Genomic DNA, 27,030 nt, shown 5'->3' with positions numbered 1-27,030 from the left:
GTTACATGAGGAGATTGGTACCATTCTCATGTCTGTACATTAAATTTGGAGCTGGAGCAAAGAGGCTTAGCATAAAGACTGAATGAGCTAGCCTAGCTCTCACTCTAATATTTTTCTCAATCCTAAATACATTATATTTTGTTTGTTTATTTTGGACAAACCAAAGTATAACAATAACATTTTGGGATTTCAGAGGGACTTACGTTTTTTTTTGGAAATCGCTCATCTTGCACTTGTGCGCAACATCTCCATCTGTAGTGAAGGCATAGAAGAACAAAAAGCAAATAAGCTTATTTCCCAAAAGTTTGAACTATTTCTTAAAGGTCAGGAAAATGTAGTAGTCATGATAAGGGTTGGGGAAAGATAGTTTTACTGGTTTACTACAAATCACAAAGCCTGGTTTCCAATGATGCTAGAAGTTACCTTTGTGTTAAAAAGTACAAAAACGTTACGCTACTTTTAAAAGTTGTTTGCTTTAAGCTGTTTTAAACCAATACTGCTGTCCTATCAGTATTACCACTAGTTTAAGTCATTTAAATAGTCAATCAATGTTGTTTTTTTTTAAAAGTTACAACAGTATAATTTAGAAGGTACAAGGAGCTGCATTGCTGAAGAGAAACATAAACTGATTTGGGTTTTAGTGAAACTTTACAAAGCAGAACTCAGAAACAATTACTAACATCACTGCAACTTAACTACAGCGTGTCTCCAAACAAATCACTGGGGAACTTTTTACTAATGTTGACATTAAAACATCATCATTTGTTTGTTCAGTTGCAATTCTACTGGTCCCCTATGTACATTAATAAATATATAAAAAGCTGCTGTCATCTCCTTTTGAGACTTCATAAATGATGGAGTTTTGCACAATCCAGTTGCTACAGCTGAGTTTTTAACCATCTGCTGTTTTTTTTTCCTTTATAAAACAGCATGAGCACAGAAAAGCCTAACAAGATCTTACCCTAAAATGGTGTTTAATGTTTCTGTCAGCCGGGAGAGGGATTGGCTCTTGAGACAAAGCTAATAGCGGTAAAGGATTTAGTTTGTGAAGTTTAACAGAACAAAAGTAAAACTCAGAAACTGTAAACAACAGATTGGATTTTTAGCAAAGCCCAGGTTCCTCAATTATACATTCAGAGCATACTTTCACTCAGTTACTCTTTGAAAAATTGTTATTATTCTCCAGTACATATTTATAGTTAATGTCCTATAGACTATAATGCTGTATGGTAAGTAAATATACTTTATATATCATTCATATTGGCTCTCTGTGTCCCCAGTGGCAGTTTGATGCCTCCAAACAATCTCCTCACATCCATCCTGTACTGTCATGTAGAGATGTATAGCTTGACTATTTGTGTCCTATCCTGTCAACTCAATCTTCAAAATCCTTTACACATCTCCTGAGGTTTACATGACCATGTTTTTATCTTTTATGTTGAATTTACAGTATGCATGAAATCATATGTGCATTATGAGAGGAACAGAGAGCAGGAATCAAAGAGATGAAGCAGTCCTGTTTCTGATAATAAACCACGGCAGACCAAGGCTGCTGGAAGTGTCTAGTGTGTGTGTGTTTTTTCCAGTCCAACTGTATCTATAATCCACTATTTCTCTTTCTGTGTTGCCTTGGGTTGATCAAAGCTCCTTTCTGCTGTAGAAGAGTCCCCTGGGTCCTTGCATGAATAATACTAGATAGACACACCACACACACACACACACACACACACACACACACAGTCACACATCCTCTGATTCATAACAATCGCAGCTATAATTAAAAACCTGTGTCTATTTTTTAAGCAGCGCAAACATGTCTTGCTGCAGTATTTCATAAACTAGAGGTCAGTACTCAAAATAGGCCATGAACATGCTTTAAGCCTGCATGTAAAATTTCATAGGCAGTGGTGGTGGTGGTGGGGGCCTTAAAAGTGTTCCTGCTGGAACAAGTTGAAGAATCACTTGAGGTTTTACACTTATATTTCCAAACATTTCGTAGTTCTAAAAATTCCTCTTGTAAATCCTGTTATGTGATGTTCACTACATTCCAGCAATTGACTTGATGTTGTATTTTATATATATATTTGGTAAACTGTCTTTCCTGTAATGTTTACTGCAGTGATTTTATACGCTCTCCCTAAGTGATTCTTACACAGTAGCCTAAAATAGTTACTGGAAAGAAGCTTCTGTGCTTTGATTCCAAGGGACACCAACATTACTGTGTGTTTTAGACAGTCAGACTTTATCCACCATAATCCAGTGTAGCCGCACTAGAAATATCTAGAATGATGTCACTATTTGGCCTATAGACATGTGGAAGAAACAAAATCTCACTAAACAAAGAAATTGAAATGTTAGAAATGTCTCCAGTATCTGTTTTTTACAATTTAATAGGGTGAATGATTCTTTTTATGTATAGAACATTATGGTGCGGATGAGGAGGCTGCACAGTAGGTATGTCGCATTCAAATCTCTCTCACAGTTGGTGTAATTTCTTACTTTCTGCTTGATTTATTCTTCCCATTCGGTCTGATTACAGTTTGCTCTTACTCCATTCATGCAACATCAGGCAGAATGGGATTAACGGGAGAAATACCCCCTATTCTGACTTGTGCTCATTATTCTGAGGTGGTTAACCCTAGTATTGATCTCACACCAGATAAACAGCCTAAATTTGCTTCTTCGGTTGTGTTATGTATTTGTAGCAGTTTGTCACCAAGTGAAACTAGATACATATGGTGCTTAACTCCTATAAAAATGGCCAAATCAATTGTATTTGTGTGTATTTTAATTTAATATCAGTAGTGGTTCATCTGTGGCTATTCTGCTAACAGTCTGTTGTGTCAGAAACTCCTTGTATCTCTGACTCTCTGAGTTACAAGTCAGAGGCTCATGAATGTCTTTACCTGATTCTTCCACTCCTAAGTGAAGTTTAAAGGTGGTATATGGAAGTTTTTGCCATTGCTACATAGCCAGCGTTAGCATTAACGGCCGTTTACTTAAGAGCTTCAGCTGTTGTTGCGTTTACAAGACAATAGGATAGCATACTCCATCTCTAGTGCTACTACTTCATCCTCTCATGTTGGACTGAGGGCAGACTGGATGCTACAGTGGACTCACTATTGCAATGTGGTATTACAAGGCAGGGTGGGCTAGGGCTAGCTGGTTAGCATGCTAACTTCAGTGGAAGACAAGTGATAGAAATAACAGTTAAACTCAGTGATGCATTTCCACCACTGGACACAGCTCTTGGTGAGTAAAGGAGGGAAGTTTGAGGCTGAACTCACATTGTTTCTTCTTGACAGATAAGTAAACAGCTCTTACTGCTAACATTGGCTATGTAGGAATAGCAGTGGGGGTAGATGATAGACCTTAGTTTGCAATCATCATCAGAGACCACCAGACAAGTTTTATCAGTAAAAATTATAATTATATAACTTCTAATGTGCAACAGTAGTAACCAGAGAGTTGGGGAAGTGTCAATCAACAATAGATTGTAGCATACATATCCACACACTCCTGAGAGGAGGTCTAATCAGGCAGATAAAGTGAAAACTCTTTGGTGTATAGCAGCATTAAAGGTGAAACAAGGTGAAAATATAACATATTACAACATTCTCATTAAAATCAGGTTGTAGCTGCCCTGAACACCCCCACAGATGTTTTCACTTGGTCTGGTTGATTAGATCTCTGTTCAGGTTGAAGGTGGACGGAGCTGTGCTGGAAATTATGTGAGGTCACCTAACTCCATGTACTAACAAGAATAGTAAAATGTAATTTGATCAACCCTAGCATGCGCCACAAAGCAGGAGAGTCAAGAGGGTGTCACAGGCCTTTTTCTTTCTTCCCACAGGTGTCGATAATAAAATGAATGTCAGCTGAATCTAATTTAGCTGCTTCATTTTCAGGGTCTTGGTATTATGCATGCTTTCATACTGTCACGAGTTTTTGGGGCACTTGAACAGAGACATTGTTAGTGCTCTCAGTAAAACCTGTTTTTATTCTTCTGCAACAAGTTTCAATGTCTACCGTGAAAAAGGCCTGCGAAACTCAGTCTAGGAGCTGGATTTACAAGAATTAAAACCACCTGTGTAGATGTGCTATGGGTTTTCAGGTTTACTCTGTATTGATTGAAACAAAGCAGTGAAACTCAATACCATAATAGCCACAAGAAAAGCAGGATTAACTGACACAATGAACCATTTGCATCACCTTAAAATGTTTTTCTGTGTGTCGTTGTGTGGAATGCTAGAATGAAATAGACAAAAGATTTACACAAAATGGTCAAAGCAGCCATTAACAGGATACAAAACTCTAGAGATGAAAAGTTCAGCTCTAGAAAAGTTAAACTCTGGGTTCTGCAAAATATATTTTACAAACTCTGACAGATGCAGCAGAGAAAGATGAAGGAATAAGATTTTGGATTTTCTGATCTGAGGAGGTTAATCTCTATTAGAAAATATGTGTCTATGTTTAAGAAATAGTCTGACATATTGGGAAATTTATTAGAGTCACAGTCACATCACAAACCTAAGAAGACTGGAGGATATAACTGTAATATAAGGATATAAGGATAGGGATTTGGGAGGTGTATCTGGCAGTAGGTAAGCCTGCAGGAAAAATGAATGAGATGCTGACATACAGCCTGGCTGACATAAAACACAAGTTCATGTGCAGCCCTGCAGGTTGAAGTTTGATCAGTACAACTCAACATATGGTCTTTGTTTACTGGGGAATTTTTTTGACTCCTCTGTGAGCACTTTTCACGTGATAACTTCCTTCAGGTAATTGCCACTTTCTATCTTTGCGTGTCTCTTTATTGCTTGCTCGATGTCTTGCATATTTGCTTTCTTGTTATGTGATCTGGTCAGTGTGTGAAGTGACGGGCGTTCAAGGTTGATTCTGACATCAGACAGGAAGTGTTGGATGAATGTTAAAAGACGCTCTCACTCCCATCCTTTTTAAAGGGGCCTCTCTTCATCTCCACAGCCCGCCTGCTGAGCACCCTCACAGGGCAGGGGGAAGCTCAAGGCCAGCCTCTCTACCAGCTCTTCGCTCCTCCGCCATCTTTCATCATCCTCTCCCTCTGTTTTTCTGTCTTCTTTTAAATGAAACATTTACTGCTACAAGATGAGAGGATAAGAGGAAAGAGACAATTAGCAAATGAATCTTCTTAACTCCTCTCTTGGTGACTGAATTGACCTTGCGTTTTATTTTGAAATGCATTTGTTTTGAGGCTTGTCAACCTCAGACGGCACATTTAACAAGAGTCAGGAGCCCCTCTCCTCAGACTGTGTTGTGACAAATTGCTACAATGATGCATTAGTGGCATTAGCTGCAGAAACAGTTTGTACAAGGAAAAGCTTTGTTTGCCGTTTGTAGTTTTTGGACGTGTACCACACAACTATGCATCAAGAGACTCAATGGAGGGTAAACCTACTTAAACCCATTTTACTGAACAGTTTACAGTTGCTACTGTATTTTTTTTTCCCCAATAAGCATGGATTTGTGGATTTATAGGTCAGATGATGTCTAGGCAGTTTTCAACACACATAGTGGTGGTCTCTGATGTTGTTTTTTATGCTGCTGTGATTGGGAGGTTTGGCTAAAGTGATTTCAAAATATCTGTCAGGGGTTGGGATTGGAGGTGCGCATCAGGGTGTTGGAATCCGCTGGGGTTCTGGTACCTTGTCAGTGATCCTGTTTGTGATTTTCATGGACAGGATCTAAAGGTGCAGCTAGGGTGAGGTGGTGATGGTGGTGGGGTGGGTGTCCAGTTTAGGTGTCCACAGAATTGCTTCTCTGTTTGAAGATGATATGGTTCTGGCTTCAGTGGATCCTGACCTTCAGTGTGCACTGGGGTGGTTTGGAGCAGAGTATGAAGAGGTTGGGATGAAAGTCAGCACCTCCAAGTCTGATGTCATGGTTCCCTACCCAAAAACGGTGGATTGCTCCCTCCAGGTCGGGATTGAGTTGCTGCCCTGAGTGAAGTATCTCCAGATTTTGCTCACGATTGAAGGTGAAATTGAGCCTGAGGTGGACAGATGGACTGAGCAGTAATAACAGGTGTGTTACTGGACTGAAGAGGGAGCTGAGCCTGAAGGTGAAGCTCTCAATTTACTACTTAGATCTGCATTCTAACCCTCATAAGCTTTGGGTATCGCCCAAAAGAATGATATCATGTATACAAGTGGCCAAAATGAGTTTCCTCCTTAGGGTGGCTTAGCTCACTCTTAGACACAGTGTGAAGAGCTCAGATAGTCAGAGGAAACTTGTGTCAAGAGGAGCCAGTTAAGGTGGTTGGGGCATCTGATAAGGACGACTTCTTCAAAGCTCCCTTCGGAGGTTTGCTGGACATGATCAACTACTGGGAGACAGTGCTGGGGAGAGGGACATCTGGACTTTCTTGCTCAGCCTGCTGCCACTATGACCAATCCCAGGTAAGAACTGGATGGACTGATGGTATCAGTTTGGATTTCTATCCGCTGCCGTGCCTTTATTAATACAACTAACCAGGGGCGTCAAAGTTGGAAATTTCCAAGTTCTAGACGCTGAGCAAAAAGTCAAACAATGCTGTTGTAGTGAGTTTTCATTTGAAAACACCACCTGAAAGTTAAACTTAATCCACAAGTTTATTCAACACTGCATTGCTACATGTATCTTATTGTGCCCTAACTACCACTGCTGAAACACCTCTTTTTGAATCAGCCTCTTCTTCACACACACACACTCCTTAACTAGTTCTCTACCTCATTACCACAGCTCCCCGAGGGGATCCTTATCAGTTTTACGTTTTTTTACGCCAGCTATGAAAGAGGTTGGAGGGAAGGAGGACAGATGCAGAGATGGAGGGATGATGGAAGAAGAGTTGGAAGGAGGAGTGAGCAGAAAATAGAGGCACACTGCAGGTAGGGAAAAATGTGGTTAGAGAGGAGATAAGAGTGGAGTGTTGTGTGGGGATGCTGGGCAAGAGAATACAGAAGGAGGAGGGAGGAATGCATGCAAATAAACAAAGAAGCACACCCTGCACATTGCTCCTAAGGTGTTATCTGCACATCTTATTGTTCCACAACGCTCTGAGCCACTGCCTTCTTATTTAATGCTGAGGGGAAGAAAGACAGAGAGAGCAGGGGGATGGAGGAAGAGTGATTTTCTCTCACCGCTCACCCAGGGTATCTGTCATTGATTTGCTGCTCTTTAAATATTTGAGCAGCTCTTTTATTTACGCACAACTTTATTTATTCAGGCTCACGTCGACGCTCAGTAGGAGTCAGCCAGTTACCTATGCATTATTGACGAGGATGCTGTCGACCTCTTGTGGCTCCCATCTCCTCCTCCTCCTCCTCATTTTCTTCCTCTCTCCTCCTTCTCCCCTTTTACCCTCTAATCCTCTCCTACTTTCCTTTCTTCCTTCCTCCACCCACCACTCCTTCCCGTTCTAATTTGACTGCAACTTCTCACCTCCTCCTCATTTTATTTCTCCCTATCTTTCACTCTCCTAGTGGGTCGAGAGGCATTTTACTACTACTAACAAAGGTGAATCACAGCTCCACCTTATTGTGTTGGAGTCTAACAGTGACTTGTTCACACACTGCAAATTTAGATTTCCCTATGGTTCTCAATTGCTGTCAACCCCTGGCTGCATAAATGCGTGTATACCCATGTAAAAATTCATGCCGCTGCTTCATCAATACGGTCTCCCAAGTTTGAACCCTCTTAATCTCTAGTATTGGCGCAGCAGGGGAGATTTCTTTTCAGAGGGAGAGACTGAGATAGCAGCACATCTGAGACGAACAGGAAACAGACCCACTCCACCTTGATGCCAGCCCAGCGGGGATCTGACCACATGACTAAAGGCACTGGATGCATCCTTCTCCTCCTCCTCCACTTCAAAAGGATGTCGGCTTCATTAAAGAGCCGCGCCAGGAAACATGAGAAAGTACTACAAAGAGACGAGTGTTTGTCTTCACATCTGTAGGCGAGCTCACACTTACAAACACACACACACACACATTCACATTCCCCAAAAAGCTTCCACTTACTTCCAGACATCAACACAGCGGTGCATACATAATCACGCATGAACATGCAGGAAAAAAACACATGAATGTATATGAAAACAACTGTGCTGTTGTATAATCTGAGGCTGAATGGGGATGGCGCAGTATGCCGAGGTAAAAACCATGGGAAGAGGTAATTAGGGCCACATGTACTGTAGCAGCTACAGTGTGAAAACAAACAAACAAAGTGTGTGTCAGCAAGATGGTTGAGCCAAAGGTTTGCCGGGCAAATTGGACCTCTGAGAACCTTTAGAGAAATGATACACAAAGCATGCACAAAAGAGAGAGGAAGGAGGAAGGAAAAGGGTGAAAAATGAGAGTCTGGATTATGGGTTGAAAGTGAGTGTGAGTGGGTGAGAGCGTGTGTGTGTGTGCAGTGAATTTTTAAAGGCGAGACTGCGTTCCTCAGAGAGATGTAATGAGTGTGTGTATCTGTTGATCTACTATATGTGTGTGTCTGTATGTGCAGGCTACTATGACCACACGTCCATACGTTTGTCAGTCTTGAGCAGAGGTATGGCAGGTTCTGACAAACACATTTCCTTGTGAGTTATATATTTATTATTGTCATTGGCTTAGTAATTATTCAGCTGTGTACATCAATCTGTTCCTGCACTGATTAATTATTGTTTAAACAGCATAAATAATATGCTTGGATGTGGTTCTAATTCAAATTCCTTAACAGCTGACAGACCAAATAGGACTGATAATAAGCTCATTAATGCGGCTTTGTAGATACAGTCGCCCACACAGCCTGGAAACACTGAAAACAGACACAAACAAAAATAAGATGGAGATATGAATGTGGAGTTAGAAAGACAGACTAGATACACAAGTACAAGTTCTTCAGATAGTTAGACATACTCATACTTTAACTGAGTATTTTGATGTTTCTTTACAGGTTAAGATTTTACCGTATATATGTTGTCATACACAGGTGTATGGCTGGCACCACAACAATTATTTTCATTATTGAATAATCTCCAGATTGTTTCCTTAATTAATCAATTAATTACTGTATTCATAAAAAAACCCCCACCTTATCATTACTCAAAAGCCCATAGATATTTCGTTTAATATCATATAAGATTAAAAAAAAAGCAGCAGCACAATTCTCATAATTTAGAAGCTGTAACCAGCAAATGTTTTACATTTTTGGTAAAAAAAAAAATACTCCGAAGATTGATCAATAATCCAAATTGGCTGCCAATTAATTTAATGAGGTTGTTTAGTGTCAACTAAAAAACACACGTAAAAAAACACATGCACACTCTGGCTGTTCAGAGACTGACAAACAGGAGTCAAGGGTGTTGAAATTTTATTCTACAAATCTACAGGCAAGTCAAGTTCTCTCTGCTGTTGACTGCCAATATCTCTTCACCAAATTGAATTCAAAATGTTTTTTTTTTTTTTTAAATCAGGTGCATGAACCGTGAATCACTTCTTTCAGTTTTGCTTTTCACAAGCAACTAGAAGAATACACAGTTTGCCGCCGAGCATGTTAAGCGTAATTATCACCGTGGAGCCTGATACAAACAATGAGATTGGAAATTAAAAATGTGCATGTGCTCTTCTCTCTGTTGGAGAACAAAAAGCAGCATCAGAATAAATGTTTAGTGAGAGTCTCAGTCATACATGAAGCTTTTTTAAACAGAAGGCAGATGAGCAGTTCTCAGTGAAGAAGGCTTGATTAGGCATCACCCTGCAGTGATCAGCCATTCTCTGTGTAAATGTTTCCCACTGTGGATTCACTGGGTATATCTGGCAATCATATATATATATATATATATATATTTTTTTTTTTACCAGTCTTTATACTGAGCTATGACAAAACTGCTAACTGATCCTAGCTGCTGCTGGATATTCTTTATGTTCTGAAGTTTATAATTTACCTCAGTGAAGGTGCAAAGAAATGTCTATTTGCTGTTTTTATCAAAGGCAGAGACCAAATGAAGACCAATAAAGTGGCTGGGACTGACATTTTAGTGACGTGTTGTTTGTGCACTATTTGTTTCTTCTGATTTATTTGCTTAAGTATTTGGTTTATCTTATTCTGTGTGGATGGATTGTAGAAACTAAAAAAATATTCAGCTTGGATTGTAGCTTGAGGGTATTTTGACAACTGCTTAGGCTCATGCTGTGCAGCCTATCTTCACACACACACAGTCTTGTCTCCATGACTTCAGGGGACATTATATTGACTTACATTAATTTCCTGGAGACTTACTCCATAAATACTACTTATCTAACCCTAACCTTAACCTAAACCAAACCTTAAAACATGTCTTCACTGTAAGATGTAATCATTTGCATTATGGGGACTTACTTTTTGTCCTCATAAGGAAAAAAGTCCCCATATTGTGACTGTGTAAACAGATTTCAGTCTCCACAATACATTGAGTAATTCCTGGACCACACAAACAGAGACACAGACACACTCACACACAGTCTGCGTCCTTCAGAGGCATGTCAAGAGGGGTTTTTTTTTTTTGGGATGGGGATCTGACAAAAGCAGGAAATGCAGCTGTTGGAAAAATTCTCTATCTGGTTACTAGGCTGACATTTGTATTAAGTTTGAAAGTCACCCTGAGAGCAGGTAAAGACTCACAGACCGAGATGGAAAGCTCTGATTTTATAGGCTAAAAATTTATATGTGATGATTGTAATAAAACCTCCACTGGTTCAGTTTCATGTGCATACCTCCACAGTACAGTAGGCAGTCCCACACAAACAACACTGCAGACATCAAACCACCTCTATGAACCTTGTTTCTTATGAGTCATGACGCTAATTTGCATCACTAATGTATATCTATGGCTTAGCAGGAAGTAGCATGAAGTTCAAACAGTGCAGGTAAAAATAAAGGTGTGGATGTAAACGGGCATAATAAGTGTTTAATTTCTTCAAAGTGGGCGTCTGTTCAGTCCTGTATTGTACTGAAAGCCATTGTTGATATTTTAGCAGTATTTGCTTTTCCCTCAAAACATATTTTGCTAATGCATAATGTGCTCAGCTTTTAATTCATATGAATGAATGACTTATCATCATCACACATTATGCTCATAGATGTGACATTGGAGGCTTTCAGTTGGCTGCTGTATGCTCTTATGTGCTGTGTCCACAGAGAGGAAGAGCTGATTTTCTGTATGGGGCCTAAGTGCTTTTTTATGATCATTGTAAATATTTCACTCAAGTAGATAGATGAATTGTGGAGATGAAAACTATTCATTGCAGTTTGAATTGCCTCTGGTGTTAAATTGAAATCACAGTGAGCTGGTGAATGAGGTGACATTTTTTTTCCCCATGCTAGTGCAGGTCAATGAGGATTTGATGATTCTACTTTGGCATTCACACTTGTGATTTATTATTCATTGAATTCTGCTTTAGTCACTGGGATTCAGACCAAATGCAGCTCTGTTTCTCTAGCCACACACACACACACACACACACACACACACACACACACACACACACACACACACTATGTATGACACAGATCATCATTTATTACTTAATAAAGGAGCTGTGTGTTGATTATCTTTTTCTTTGTTGTTGTAGTACCACCTGGCTTGATAAAAACAAACAAACAACCAAAAATCATGAGATGCTGTTATTACTGAAACAGATTTCTACACCAAATACCAAACTGAAACTACTTTCCGCACTAAACTAGATCCTCTTGATGGTAATCTGATGCTACAAAATGTAACCATTTTACATAGGCCTGATGTAGAAACACAGAAGACAGAGGAGATGTCAGATCTGGGACTCCTGGACATGGAGCCATATCTTGGGACCGACCTGGACAAACCAGAATGTCTGGTCACCACAGACACACTGAATGTCTCAGGGGAACCCTAGGTTGGAGGCCAGTGTGAAAACATGTGGTGTGGAAGGACCACGGTTAACCTGCCTGAGATTCTAACAGGCATTTGTAATCTCTCTTCCAAAAATAAGGATGACAATACAATATGCTAAAGTAACTGTATTCAGTGTATTTACATTTAGTAAGTATCCATCTACTGGCGGGGTCCACCATTCCTGCACCGAATTCAAACTGCCTAACTACACATTAGGGATTCACAGGAATCGAAGTATGCATGTAACCCAGCATTACTGATTTGAATTTGATTTCACTGATATCAACATATCAGCTGATATCAGCCATATTTCCTACTGCGGCCATTTCACCATTAAAAGCATTCAACTAGCAAAACATGAGGTGACTTTTATTGTGAAGTAGGAACAGGAAACTTGATGTATTTGTAAAGCAGAACAGGATAGTGCTGGCTGTGATCATTCATCAAAATTAGGCCTACAAAACATTTTGACAGCAGATCAGTCTCATTGCAGTGAGTAATGGAACAAGATAGAGCAGCTGTAGTGAGCTGTTAGAGGAAGAGCTGCAGGCAGCAGGCTACACACCTCTAACTTATCAGAATGGCAAGCAAATCTGTTCACTGTACCTTGCTGTTGTATGGGAAACCACTCATGCCAAGTGCGTGAAGAACAAAGGTCAATTATTAACTTTTTACTATATTAACAGAATATGCATTTGTTTGGCTACACTGTACAAAGACACAACAGTTGCTCTTCTGTTGTATTTTTAACAAAGGAGCTGCTCAACCAGCATTTGCTGCCCACACACTTCTGGGACCTGTAGTTTTAAACTTCTGTTACCAGGATTGTTGCCAAGGATTATAACATCAAACTCTAAGAGTTTTTGGAACAAACCATCAAATACATTACATTATATTCAGTTGCCAAAACAAAAGCAATATTGCTGGCATTTACTCTTTATATGCATTTTACTGAACCATAATGCAGTTCACATGTGATTAAACTGTCATCAAACGTATGTTATCAGTTTTTAATGTTGAATGCAGAATGGTACTGGACAGCCTCTAGAGTAATGGACATGAGCTATTTGTCTTTTTTTTTTTTTAGCACTGGACATTATGGCAGATATTGTTTTCAATCTCTAATAACTATAAAAAGTAAAAACACATTGGTGACTATGGTTCAACTAAACTAAGATGTGAATTCCTCCTCCTCTCTCAGTCACTTTCTCCTCAACTCCTAACTGACAGCTTCGACCTGTGCTGGCTGTCTCACTCCATGTGAAAAAGATCAAATGTTCCTCCCTACAGTCATATGGAATGATGGAAATATGGATGAATGTGGATGGTGGGAGGAGAAGAAACCCTCCAATCTAAAAAAGATAGGAAGGAACCAAGTAAAGTCCAGATACAACATAAAATTCACCTCAACACTTTGATCTGTTCTGATTTTTTTATTTTATGATTTTTTTTCCAACATAAAGCCCAGAGGACTCGTTAAAAATCCAGCTGAGACCTCTGAAGGCTTATTTATTGAAAAATAATCTTGTACCCTTTATCTTTGTCCTCTGTCCTTTCTTTTTGCGACCAGAGATGATTGCATTGACCGATGTTGCCTCAGACTTGGGGTTCAGTCTGATAAATGACTCTGTCTGTCATTGGAGGAGGGAGGGAAAAAGCCAGGGAGATAACCTGGCTGTCCATCATCCTTTGTCCAAGTGCAGAGAGGAGATTGGATATTGACCCGAGGTTGCCTTCTCCAAGCCACGATATTTGAAGACTCTGTCATGGAATGACACCACAGTCCCAATGCTGAGTTTCTCTTCAGTCACAAGTGTACATTTTCCAACTTAAACCCCTTATTTCTTGCCAGATGAAGTTCCAAAAATGAAATGTTGTGTATCACATCTTGTAGAAACTATTATTCCGTAGTTGGACGGCTAATGTGAAAGTTTGTTGGCTTCGTGAGTTGTGACCCAGCCTTCATCCTTAAGTGGAATATACTTCCTCATTGTAATGACACGAGGTATCATTGCTACCCTGTTGTAGGAAGTCTTACAGCTATATGTCCCCAGCCTGTTACAGTGTAACAGCTGCTTTAACAACTATTGTCAAGCACAATCAACCTGGCAACTATCCAAGCCTACTCTTCAAATCATTGCATGCCTATTCTTCATCATCCTACATTTACTGTTCTGTTTGGAAGCTGCCTCTCTGCACTATTAGGTCATTTGTCACACCTGCTCTGGCTGTGGCTACTTTCCAGTGTCCCCTTCCCCCACCGATCTGTGCCTAATTCTTTTATGTCCATCCTTCACACGCCCTGTCATTATAGACAGTCTCTGCACAGCGCCACCTGGCCGCGGCGGAAGTCCCTGCAGGGGCAAAGACGTCTGTATTTGGGGGAGTGACCTGCACAGCTGAAGAGGAGGGGTTCCCGCTGGAGGCCGCACTCCTGCCGCACCACAGAGAAGGCTGGGAGGATGTGGTTGATCTCCGAGTCTACCACCTCGCACTGCACCTCCAACCTGAAGGGTGAAACAGAGGAGCAGACGTCTGAGTGCACGCCGAGATAACAGCTCACTGGGCTTAGTCACAGGGAAAATGTTCATGTTGTGTTCTTTTGTTTCAAATAAAGTTATTTTTATTTGAGACAAGAAACAGGAAAGAGGAATAGACATAACCTCAGAATAAATGGAAAGTACAGGCAGGAAAAGAGAGAGATTTCATCACTTTCATCACACGACAGATGCCAATTTAAAAAGAGAAGGGAGGAATTTAGCAGAGAAGCAACTAGGAAGTTGGAAAAACTGCAGGTATGAGATGTCAGTATGAGAAAGATAACTTGTGTCAGAGAACAGACCTAAGCTACAAGCAGGAGTAAAAGAACAGAAACAAAGGAGAGAGGCACTGTAAACCAAGACAGAAAAAAAGTAAACACAAAAGGTACTTGGAGAATGAAAGAAGAGTAAAGAATAAGAGTTGGAACTGAAAGCAGTAAGGAGGGGGATGTTTGGAGCAGAGACTCAAAAACACCAGCAGGCTTCAGGCTTTCAGTCTCGGAGCTTCAAAAAAGGCAAGGAATGATACTTGAGTTTTGGTTCACCTGCCTGGAACTGGTACAGTAAACTAAATAAACTCCCAGTGAGATTCTGCATCACCCAATTGTCATCTAGAAATCAGCTGTAGAAGCTTTTAAAATTTAAATCGCTCAGCAAGAGACGAGCACATTTTAAATGTAAAACTTGTCCTCAGTTAAACTATATATCTGTCTTTATATTAAGTTGGCAATTTTAGTATAATTTAATAGGACCAACATTTAGTCTCAATTAATATCAGAGAAGACACCCATACACTGTAGGTTCAGGTGATATCACAAGGAGCCTTTTGGATCCATAGCCTTTGTTTGAATTCACTAGGCTTGTGATTTTTGTGCTGAAAGACAAAGAAATATGTTCACAATGTGTGATGAGATGACACACCATCATCATCATTTTTGTGGTTATGTCAAAAGCCTGCGACTGAGGAATTCAAACGTCATTATGAGAAGTATCAATGCATAGAAATCACCATTGTTGTTTTGGTGGTACTAACTAAGTTACTTTGGACCAACTTACCCGCGTAGGGCCTCCTTGTTGTTGATGAAGCGGAAGTGAGCAGGCTCACAGATGAAGCCAGCTGACTGGCATGCCTCCACACAGGACTGGCCCTCTTGAGATACGAGCAGCCTGAGGGAGCTGAGGGGAGGCCAGGCAGGGGGAGCTGTCACATTGGACGCCCAACCAAGGGCTGTGGAATTGGGCAGGGGCACAAACAGAGGTCCTATAATCCTGCTGCCACCAGCAGATCCCTGTCTGGAGAGGTTGGCTGGAATGAAGGGAGGCTCTAGGGCACAGAAGTCCTGCAGGTGAAAGATATAGTAGAATTAGTGTGTGCAATCATATTATTGTGGTACTGCTATTGGAAGAACAGTAGGTAAGGTATCTTTTACTGTGTTTATAGTGAGAAAGGTGATGCAGCTCAGTGGAAAGCATATCAACAATAGGTTCTTTCACACAGGTGATGTTGGAGTTCTACATGTTAAATGGCTACATGGAGGGCACGACTCCACCACCATGGCTGCTGATGATACTAACAACCTGTACCACGTGCTAGAGGTGGCTGCTACTACCGTACCCTAACACTGTGTCTACACAGGATGTGTAGCATGAGCTGCTCTTTAGCAGAGCTGCTTTTGATGAGCTTAGGGGGTTTGCATACTTTTGTTAACCTACACTGTGACTGTTTGCATGATGTATTCACAATGGACAAGAAAAACACTGATTTGTGTGTTATTGGTTAAAATAGGTAGTGTTTGTTTGCAATTGTAACTTGCAAGATGAAGACCTGGCGATATTTTATAGCAAAACACATACAGAAATGCACGTAAGTCCAAAGGGTTCTCATACCTTTTCCTGCCGTGATGGCAAATTCTCATCAGCTAATGTGTCAGTGACAGCTGTGCAAGTTCTGAAGAGCACAGCTTCCCTTTCATTCTGTTCTGCTCCTGTCTACCTGCTTAATATGCTTTACAAGGGACTGAACTGAAAAAGAAATATCATTTATAAAAGCATTACTCATGTTAAAATATCCAACTGTGAGACAATAGAAGGTGTTAATTTAGCCAGCCCCTTTGTATCATTATTACTAATGCATACATGCTGACAAGTAAGTCTTTAGTACAGTGGAATAAGTAAAAAAAAAAAAAACATGTTCACCAACTGTAAGCACAGGTTTCTTAGTTTTCTCAAAGGAATTTAGTTTAACTTTCTCCTGTCTCTCTTTTGACAGTATAAATGCTGTAGTAGTGGTTTCTGTGTCCAAACCAGCTGCCAGTCAGGAGCTGACAAAGGTTGTTGAGAGACCCTCTGCAGTTTGTCTGACATCTACTGTGAGATTATTAAAAAAATAGTCCTTCTTTCATGCCAGTCCTCCATCATTATCACCCTCACACTTCTGCCCTTTCTCCTTACTCATCCCTCCTCATTAGTGTCAGAGGACCTTCTGCTTTAGAGCTGCAGGGCAGATATGTGGTTCATAATGAGAGCTAGCATGTAGATTAATCACAAGTCTACATACATGAAGCACAGAAGCACTGACACACACACACACACACACACACACACACACACACACACACACACACACACACACACACACACACAGGTTGAGATACACAATGGTCTGAATGCACACAGTGATGAAATATTGAGCAGAGTGGGGAGTTTGAGAGCTGCTGTAAAGAGAGCATGTATAAGTGAGAGTGAGTAATAGACCAGAAGAGACAATCTATGTGTGTGGGTGTTACGTTCACTGCTTCGATGCACACTTGTGCTGACATGGACCGGACTTCACCTGATGCTGTATGTAGGCATGTACTCTCTCCAGCATCCCCTCACAGGTGTACTCATAAGGCAGATACGGCTCAACCTGAAAATAACACACACACAGAAACACACAAGCACAATCCTCACCCCATTATTATTTCCATGTTTTGCACATATTAAAGAGTCCTTTTTTTGCTGTCACTTCATTGTTCACTCTAATTGCAATAAATTGTCTCTTCTCCTTATTAATTTCAGCAGATGAATGTGTCTATTGTCAGAATTCTGTGAGGCCTAATCACAGTATGTCACTGCTTGGAAACTCATTAGGCTTTATTTGCATACCAATAGATCATACCCTGCTGTGATGTGCCGGTTTTATGACTAAAGCATACTTCTGATTGGCCTAATTAGAGATGAGCTGAGCTGGAGAAACTATATATACATACACACACACACACACACACACACACACACACACACACACACACACACATATTTTTTGGTGTTTCTTGCGACATGTTCAACACACATGAACAAATGGGATGGATATAAAATGTCTGATGACTGCATTGCTGAATTAATATAAATAGCATTAATATAAATTGAATTTGCTGATTCAATAAACTGCTTTATGTTGTTATCGGATTTTTGAAGTCAGCCAAAAGTTTTGTGATTGATTTAACGGAAGTTGTCACCAAAGTGCAGCAACCACCAGACATCAGAGAGATTGAAGCGGCTAGTCTTTACGCCCTAATGCAAAAGACCTGCCTTTGTAAATGATACACAACTCACTGAATTGCATTTCCAATCTAAAATCAAAGCAGTCAAATGTTCACCCATGTGTGAAATCAGACTTGGCCCAGTTCAAGTTAAAACCACTGAGAAGCAAGTATGCACGGATGATGCAATTTAAGAAGTTCTGCACACTCCAAATCTGATCAAAGCCTTATGTTAATCTATTTTGTAAGCTGGAACAGGAAGTAAACACACTGACAGGAGTGAAACACAAACAATCTATGTAACAGAGTTTTCTCTCTTTGACTTCTCTCATTTAGCTTTACTCAACCAGGCGAGGTGACTTGGAGCACATTCTAATTTTACAGGAGCAGACCCCGGAGAGAGAGATTTCTTATTGGTTCATATAGAAAGATGCTTCACGAGTGTGAGCCACAAAAATGTACCAACACCAAAAATATTTCACTTTAAACTATCTTTAAACTTTAAATCTTTAAACTATCAAACATTTTCACAAGTGGTTTAGAAAATAGCTTTCACCTCCACTGCAAGCAACAAGTCAGAAAGGAAACAGAAACTGAAAAATACAAAAATAGAAAGGAGGAACAGAGGATGGTAAAAGAATAACAAAAGCAAGGATGAGTAAGAAAGAAAGAAAGAGATGGAGAATGAGAAAGACAGAAATAAATAGAGAAAGGATTTATTGGAACATGAGGACTTGTCAGCCAGCCAGAGATTGCTTTGTCCTGCATGACTGAACACTCTGCCCCACATACAATGTGTATGTTTGTGTGTATGTGTGTGTCTTGTAGTTAATGGCTGTAATGTGCAGGTAAGGCCCTGTTGAGACGCCTGATGTGTGCAATTTCAGTGTCTCTGACTGTATGATCCAATTGTTGGATTTACACATTTATACATTCGTGTGTGTGTTTGGGTTCGAATAAGAACCAGCAGAAGAATATTATCTGACTCTCTCTCTCTCTCTCTCTCTGTGTGTGTATGTGTTTGCTGGGGCATTGTGCCTCCAGTGAAGGGTGAAGGGTTCCATCAGCTTTCTCAGAGTGGTCTGACAGTGCAGACGGAGACCGGGCAGTCAGCCGGTGGTGCTGAACTGTAGCTTGTCTGACAACGCAGACAAGACGCAGAGATGAGAGCAGAGACACGCACACACACACGCAGTCATCGCTACAGATATCACCTTTTGTCTTATCTCCATGCATGCTACTTCTAATCTGTTAAAGGCACAAACTGTTATAGAACATTTAAAGGATCATGCAGACAGCTGTCTTCCTGCTGTATATGATCCCTCAGTGCCCTTCATGCATTTGAAATCTGTTGGATTTCTTAGTTGGAACTGTGGCTCAGTTTTATTGTGAAATAGAATAAATGGCTGAAATGGAAATAAATAATGCCAACAATATTGCAATTTTTTTAGTTGTAAATATATCACTTAAAAATAACTTCATGAATAGATACCTACTGGGTAGCCAATGTGCCTCCTACATGTGTTCTCCTGACATTTAAAGCCACAAGCACACTGCTTAGTAAACTCTTTTTAAGTATCAGTTTCATGCACTTTATGCACCTGCAGTGTTACCTTTTGAAAATATCAGTTAATTTGAGGTATAAAAGGTTTATGCTGTGGTTATTTCAAAGTACAAAATGTGTCTGTTTGGTGCAATAATCTTCCATTTTAATGAGAACAGAAGGTTTTTGTAATGTTTAGTGGATGTGGGCCTCAGATTACCTCTCAATCTTTCTGCATGTTCACCCCCCCCCCCCTCCCCCTCCTTTTACCATTTTCTCCTTTTGCCATTTTCTCACCCTCTTTCAAGTTTTCCAGAAAGATTTTATCTGGATGGTTGACTCCTTAATTAACCTCACTCCCACTCTTGGCAGTTCCTAGTGTCCTCATATTCTGTACCAGCCCACACTTCCTGTGTGGAAAAGTTTAGCACTCTGCAATATCAGACTGCTACATACTGGCAAAGTTGCTCTGGAAAACTCTGCTGTGCTAAAGCTAGTGTGAAGTTGTGTCAAAGTTTAGGAACGCTTAATCAATCTCCCACTGACAACAGCAGGTCCAGTACTTTAAACATCACAGCAGCCTCTATACGACAAAGACAAACAAAAAACATAAACGCCTAGAAAACAGAACAGGGACATCTATAAATCCATCCAAAAGCCAAACAAAAATGTTATTATTAAATGATATTATTCATTTTATTAAACAGATATTAGCCATTGAGCTAAGCATCTTAATATGTTTGTCTCCTCACATCCATCTGACAAGATTTTGGTTTTTAGATGATGCATGTACAGTCAAACTGAAGATGAAAACAATCATGCTTATACATTAGACCATTTATTACTGATTAATTACTTAAACTGACCCAATATTTTCTGTAACACTTTGTATTATACTGAATATTTGAAAATATTAAATTTGCAAGTGTTTTTTTCTATCATTAGTTACAGTACACAGTGGGTTAGAATACCTTGGTCCTCATGATTTCCCTGATGGCAGAATCAAACTCCAGGGAGTTGTTGTAGTCCACCGTCATGACGTGAGGTTTGCCAATGTACTGCTCTGCATACGGGTGCTGGGAGGACACCTACAGAGGACACATGCAGGGCATACAGTGAAAACTCTGTAACAAATAAATGTCTTTTAAGTGTTACTGTGAGGCGTTAGATCATCTTGGTTATGCTCAGCTCCTCCATACAATGATGAGGGTGCTGTCATAGATAATAAAGTCAGTTTGACTGTATCAAATGCATACCATCCATTATCATTTTACATGTTGAAAAATATGAATACTTTATGATAATATTTGGAAATCTTTCAAATGTGTAAGATGCAGAATCATTGATAGGGACATAAGTTGTGTGGTAATAAGAACACCATGTTCCAGCCTCTTATCAAACACAAACATGTGCTGTCTGTACCTACAGTTTGTGCCAGTTCTTTTAAAGGATCAGCTGATGAATAAAGTTACTTGGCAGCATGTCCACAATATTCTCATCAGTGACTGATGGTGGTGAGCAACGAGCGTAATGAGCTTACCTCTCTAGAAGTGGGCTTGCCTCTGAAAAACTCGTGATTGAGTGAGCTGTGAGGTGGGTGGAACTTGGGTTGGAGGAAAATGCAGCCATTGGCTATTGCTTCAAGAGGGGCAGGGCCTTCATAGGGGAAACCAAAGCCAATGAAGAGCTAGAAAAAAAAAATCAAAAATGTTATTTTCTAATTATGGTGATGAACTTAAATGTGTATCAGTTATTGCAAGGTGTCGTGTGTGTGTATGACAAAATCAGTCTCTGAATAAATGTGAGGAGAGGCAGGTAGTGTAAGTCTGTGAAAAAGACAGACTAGAAGCTACAGATGAAGAGTGTGTGTGCACTCAGAGAATTCAGCAGATCGAGTATGTGTGCAGATAATATTTTCTTCAGTCTCTTGCCTTGGCCTTGCGCAGCAGTTGCTGCAGTTCATGCTGGGGCAGCAGGCCATGGTTCTTCACGAAGGCCGGGACCTCCGGAGGTCTCTGAGTCTCATAGTACACTGTGCCGTGGACCTCCATGTACCTGTGGAGAATCTGCAGGAAACTTTCCTTACCCTGCTGGGAGAGGAGGGGAAAAAGATGGGTTGGTGAGATGGAGGGCAAAGGGTGAAGAGGAGGGTGTACAGAAAAAGAGTGTGTCAGAAAAAGAACACCATAGAGAAGAATATGATTAAAGACTTTCAGTACAAATACAGTGTGCTATGTTTGTTTCTTCTCTGATCTTCGTGTGAGTTGCCTTCTGTCTGAATGTGCAGCTGTCAGCTTTTGATGTCAGTGTGTATGTATCTCCCAACATCTGAAAATACGTCTGCCATGGATACATCTTACAAAACACCTTTTACATATGTCAACAATAACATTTTCAGATCATATTTATAAAGATTTCTGTCCACACAAAAATGCCTAAATGCCTTGTCCTAAATGTATGGATGTGGCCATGGTCTCTTTACGTGTATGTACAGAATTTATTTCGATGTCCCCTGGCCATCAACTGTATGAGGGTGTTTATTTTGATGGATTTGACAGTTCTATCAGAGAAAATAAGTCCCACTGAAATATACCACAGAGTAACAACAGGGTAGAAAACACAGATAAAGAGGACAAACTGCCACTACTACCCTGTATTGATTTGTAAGACACATATTGGGTATGCATTGGATGTTTGCACACTTTTCACTCTGTTACCTACAGGAAGGCTTCTTTCTCTTAGGATTTAAACTGGCCCTGAGATGCAGAATTCAGTTTAAAGGTTGTGGTATCAAAAGAATATAAAAATGAACAGGTCATTTACTAAAAACAACAACAAAAAACACACACACACATTGGTTTAAAGGGAAAAACAGAAGTCATTAAACTCTGCCATGCACCATTCACTAAGTAGGTGTATCTCTTTTACCAAATGATCATGCTAAAGCTTGTGTGGGTGTGAGGTGCGATAAAGCATCACTTGTACTTACTCACAACTGTGCATTCATCTCTGCTTATTTTTCCAAAAAATATTAGCATTACATTTTGTGTGTGAGACAGCCAGCGGGTCACACTTTCAAAGTCAAGGTTGAGCATGACAACTGGGAGAACAAAAAAAAAAAAAAAAAAAAGTCCAACCAGCATCAGCTACCAGCCAAAACTGAATCATGCGAATGGAGCGTAACCCTGGGCCAGAGTATTGACCAGCCGTCTGGTGATAAGCAGCTTACTGTAACCCTGTTCTGTGGTGTGGACCCCCGCAGCCATAATTGGAGGCTGTAGCAATCGATAGCTTCCTCTGTGAGGATTTTCCCAGCCAATTAGGAGATTAGCTCAAGCGCTAAGTGCAGCAGACAACATGAATTAGCAGAAGGAGAAACACAGGCACAGATTCCATAACCCATGCTTGCAGCTGTGTGTGTGTGTGTGTGTGTGTGTATGTGTGTGTATGTGTGTGTTTGTGTGTGTGTCCAAGCTCTCACAACTCTCACAACATGCATTGGATTAGAAATGGTAATAAATATGTTCTGCTGTGTTAGTTTTTATGCCTCACCTCATTTTATATAGATTTACGAAAATAGTTTTCAAGAAACAAACATGTTGAGTTTAGTTTGCACGGCGTGTTGGGAGGATATGATGACAAAAAGAAAATTATTCGTTACGCCTCACCCTCCTACACCTTTCATGTTATACACATGTTGATTGCAATGAAAATAGTGGCAGACTTACCACACTAACTATTTTTAAGTTATTTTTGAAACAATGTGTCAACCTGTGATTTCAGACAAAGGCAGACAAAGACAAGCTTCTCATTTCACCTAATGATTTCCCAGTTGAACTGTCACTGCCTAAGCTCCATGTGAGCTCCATGAGCTGATCAAAGTGACTGATTTTAAGTAAGAACCCTGCAAAAAGGTCTTAAATATGCATTTGATGGCCACATACAAGATATGGAGCTAAAGGACTGAGGCTAAAGCTGCAGGCTTTCCCAGGCAGTCTGCATCCTTGCCAGTTGATGACCCATGTAGAGGACATGTGACACTATACTGTATAAAGAAGCAGCAATGTTGTTGTACTGCATTGTAGAGGTAGTTAGGTATGGTATTATACATGTGATAAGGACAAATGAGTGAGATCAGACTTTTATTTTGTTCTAACTTAAACCTGCTCAGCTGCTTTGCTTAAACTGATTTGTTTTGCAAATGTAATGCAGAGCCAAAAGAGACGACAGAGCCACTAGACCACTAGTCACGGTTGCTAATCTGTGATTGGACAGTTAGTGTCTGGGGGAGGGGTTTAGCAAAAAGTCAATTCTCATCCCAAGATGCTTCAGTGGTTCTACTGACAGGTTGGGAGCCTCAATTTACATCTCATCGCAGAAACCTCTCAGTGGGTAAAAGACAATACAAGCACAAAATGATTATTGCTGTGAATAAGGTGGGAGTCACTTGAGAAGAGAACAATAATAAAGCCATGTTGTTAAAAGTTTCAGTTATTAGAAACTGAATCTTCTGGTTCTAACCAAAAACAACTCACATCCTTCAGATGACTGGCTGCCTGACCAGTCACTGTGCTCTCTGTCAAGTAAGAGGATAAAAAGATAATCACTGTTATACATAAAACTCTTGAAGAGTGATGGCTGCAGTGCATTTGAGGGTACTTGTTATCTGTGACAAGTAGCTTCTCATAAATCACTTTTCTGGAATGAGACATGATAAGAGTTATAGTTGTATAAATGCTTGCGTTTGTATACCAATAACTGTATGTAAAGTCATTGGTGTTTACAAGCATGTGTGTCTTTTCTCATGTGCAGTGATTTGGTGAAAGTAACAGGCTCTTACCTGAAGCTAATGAGCATCCAGCCAGATATGATGGTGCACCACAAAAGAAAGAGAGAGAAAGAGAAAGGTGAAAATTAAATCAGATAAAAATGTAATGGATACAAAATGAAGAGAGAAAAAAAAATCACACATTAAATTTTATGTCTTTTCACCAGGATTTTGAAGATTAGACTATTATGCTTCCGTTCTTTCATCTCCCTTATGCTCTAGTCTTTTTCACAAGCCACAGCTATAAAGAAATCCAGAGAATTATATAGACAGACAGTGGAAAGTAATGGCAACAAACAACATCTCTATAATCATTTTAACAATGGCAGCACAACTGTGACCTTCTACAATATGCAAAGGAAGAGCAGACGGCTTTTGAGACAGAAATTGCCTGTAAATTGAAGCAGTACAATTGTGTATATGGAGCCACATGAAGCTGAGCTGTAATGGTGCAAACAGCGGGGTGTGCAAAATGCTATTGTTTGATTTTTCTGTTAACACTGCAGTATATGGACAGGGTATGGTGTGTGTGTGTGTGTGTGTGTGTGTGTGTGTGTGTGTATGAGAACATGTGTCAAGAAGGACGGCGACAAAACAATTCAGCTTTAACTCATCGTCTGAATTTAACAGAGGAACAAACAGTCAAACCATTCCAAGTATGTGTGCATTCGGGAGATGTTTGCATGCAGGTGTAAAACGTGCACACATTCGTTACATGTACAGGGCTGTGTACTGGATGCACACATGCACATGTGCATGTGCATGAATATAGGAGCATGTGTACATTTTTTGCTTTCATTTGTTGCTTACATATACATCCTGTGTATGTGTGTGTGTGTATTTGTGTGTGTTTGCTGTATATACTTTGATGCCCTCCAGGAAATTAATTTATTTAATGCATGGAAACATTCAAAAGCAGCAGTGCACAAAAGATTAATAATAATGGAGACATAAGACAGTTTCAGTTTGTTTTTTGCCATTTTTGTACAGAGTAAACAAACCCTTGCCAAAGCAAGCTTTTATACAGCTTCAGGATCTATAGCAACAACAACAAAACTCTAGTTTGTGTGTGTGTGTGATTTGTTGTCTGTACCTTCCACATGCTGGCCTCTTTCCCGTACACAACAGCCATGTTGTTGACTTTGTTCTGCTGAATGCTCCTCTTCTCTGTCTCATTCAGCTCCTCCGAAACGAAGCCCATGAATGAGTTGTCTGGTGTGTGAGCTGAACGTGTGTGTGTATGTGAGTAATAGGGAAAGGCAGGATGGTAGTAAAGAGAGAGAAATCATTACACAGAGGGAGGAGAAGAAGAGAGGGGGAGAAAGAAAGTTTAATAATGAGTGAGGAACAGGGAAAAAAGACAGAGCACTACATCCTTGTTTGCTTCAGTTCAATGGCAAAGTCAGTGCGATTATTGCCTCCCTAATTATTATAAATGGTGATTGTCATAAAGCCAGCTGCTGCTGGGCTTAGATGGTTTTGGTGGTGTAAGGTGTACGGAAGTACTGGCTGTAAATTAAAGTATTTTACTTGCTGAAAAACAACTATGTAAATATTTTCATGATTTCAGTCCTTTTTAGTCTTGTAGAGAAACTTTTCTAAAGCCATATATTTACTGTGTCCTCACAGTTACAAGCATTAATTAATTTTTTTTTTTTTTGCAGCGTACATTCTCATATGTTGAATAACTGTAATGAATTATGGCACCCGCTGCTCTCTCCTAAGTATGAAGCAGCTGATGAAGGTTGAGTCAATCATTATGGCTTAGGACAGTGTGAAACGTGGGCGTTTACAGTAGGCCACATATTGACGTTATAATGATCCTGCTGTTGAGTGCCAGTGATAGCTGAGTGGGCATGACACTGCTGAGAAGTGAGTGTGAGAGCAGAAGAGAGTTAAGCAGTCAGTGTTTTAGTCAGGAGCAGCGAGGAGTTAGACAACGACGATGAGGGCTTTGAATACAGCATATCAGACATGTTGTGTAGCATGAAACAGAGAAAGAAAAGCACATTTAAAGAAAAAGAACAGATACAACTTGAAGGGATGCTGGAAACTGTGGTGTTGCTGAAAATAGCTGCGTTAAACACATTACTCCAAATTAATGTGAACAAGCAGCCACACCTGTCAAAGAAAGTGAAAACACAGAATTGGAGTTTTATCATATTTAGAATGACTGTCAAAACTGATGACGGGTCTTTGTGTGAGTGTATGACAGATTTTTAACTTTTACATTTACATTTTAAAATACAAATGCTTGAACTAATGGAGTTTTTACAAGTTTAGGATGTGAGGATATGAACTTAAAAAAAATTCTTATATATATATATATATATATATATATATATATACACACATCAAATAAGGATTTAAAAAAAAATCTACCAGCATTAAACCCAGAGATATGAATTTCTTCTTACGGAACATGGTCATGTACTGCCTGGCGTTGAGGTTCCAGTAGCCCCAGTTGGTCCGATAGCCATGCAGGGTTGCGTACTCCTCATGATTGTAGGCTGGCTCTGTTCCAAAGGTGTCAATCACTCGAATATGACATCTGTAAAGACACAGGACAGCCACTTTAAAACTAAATGCTCTTGTTGTCTTAACCCATATTTACCATTTATAAACAATGAATAACTGATGACACTGATAGTTACAACAGTTATAATAATTTATAA

General features: G+C 40.0%; 1 protein-coding gene across 1 annotated transcript in view; it reads right to left on the bottom strand.

The window, feature by feature from the left end:
• Positions 1-12,288: 12,288 nt before the first annotated feature.
• Positions 12,289-27,030, bottom strand: part of LOC108875950 (alpha-1,6-mannosylglycoprotein 6-beta-N-acetylglucosaminyltransferase B) — a 102,303-nt gene continuing 87,561 nt past the window's right edge. Inside the window, exons 10-18 of the mRNA XM_018665181.2 lie at positions 26,773-26,906; positions 25,449-25,579; positions 24,368-24,373; positions 21,459-21,617; positions 21,068-21,214; positions 20,499-20,615; positions 17,294-17,368; positions 15,517-15,800; positions 12,289-14,427 (exon numbers count right to left, since the gene is read on the bottom strand). Coding sequence (XP_018520697.1) covers positions 14,229-14,427; positions 15,517-15,800; positions 17,294-17,368; positions 20,499-20,615; positions 21,068-21,214; positions 21,459-21,617; positions 24,368-24,373; positions 25,449-25,579; positions 26,773-26,906 — 1,252 coding nt within the window. The 3' untranslated portion in view covers positions 12,289-14,228. The remainder of the gene's footprint in view (positions 14,428-15,516; positions 15,801-17,293; positions 17,369-20,498; positions 20,616-21,067; positions 21,215-21,458; positions 21,618-24,367; positions 24,374-25,448; positions 25,580-26,772; positions 26,907-27,030) is intronic.

The sequence above is a fragment of the Lates calcarifer genome, linkage group LG5, assembly GCF_001640805.2.
Source record: "Lates calcarifer isolate ASB-BC8 linkage group LG5, TLL_Latcal_v3, whole genome shotgun sequence".
NCBI lineage: Eukaryota > Metazoa > Chordata > Actinopteri > Centropomidae > Lates > Lates calcarifer.
The sequence above is the reverse complement of the archived record's forward strand: the minus strand, read 5'-3'. Positions and strand labels throughout refer to the sequence as shown.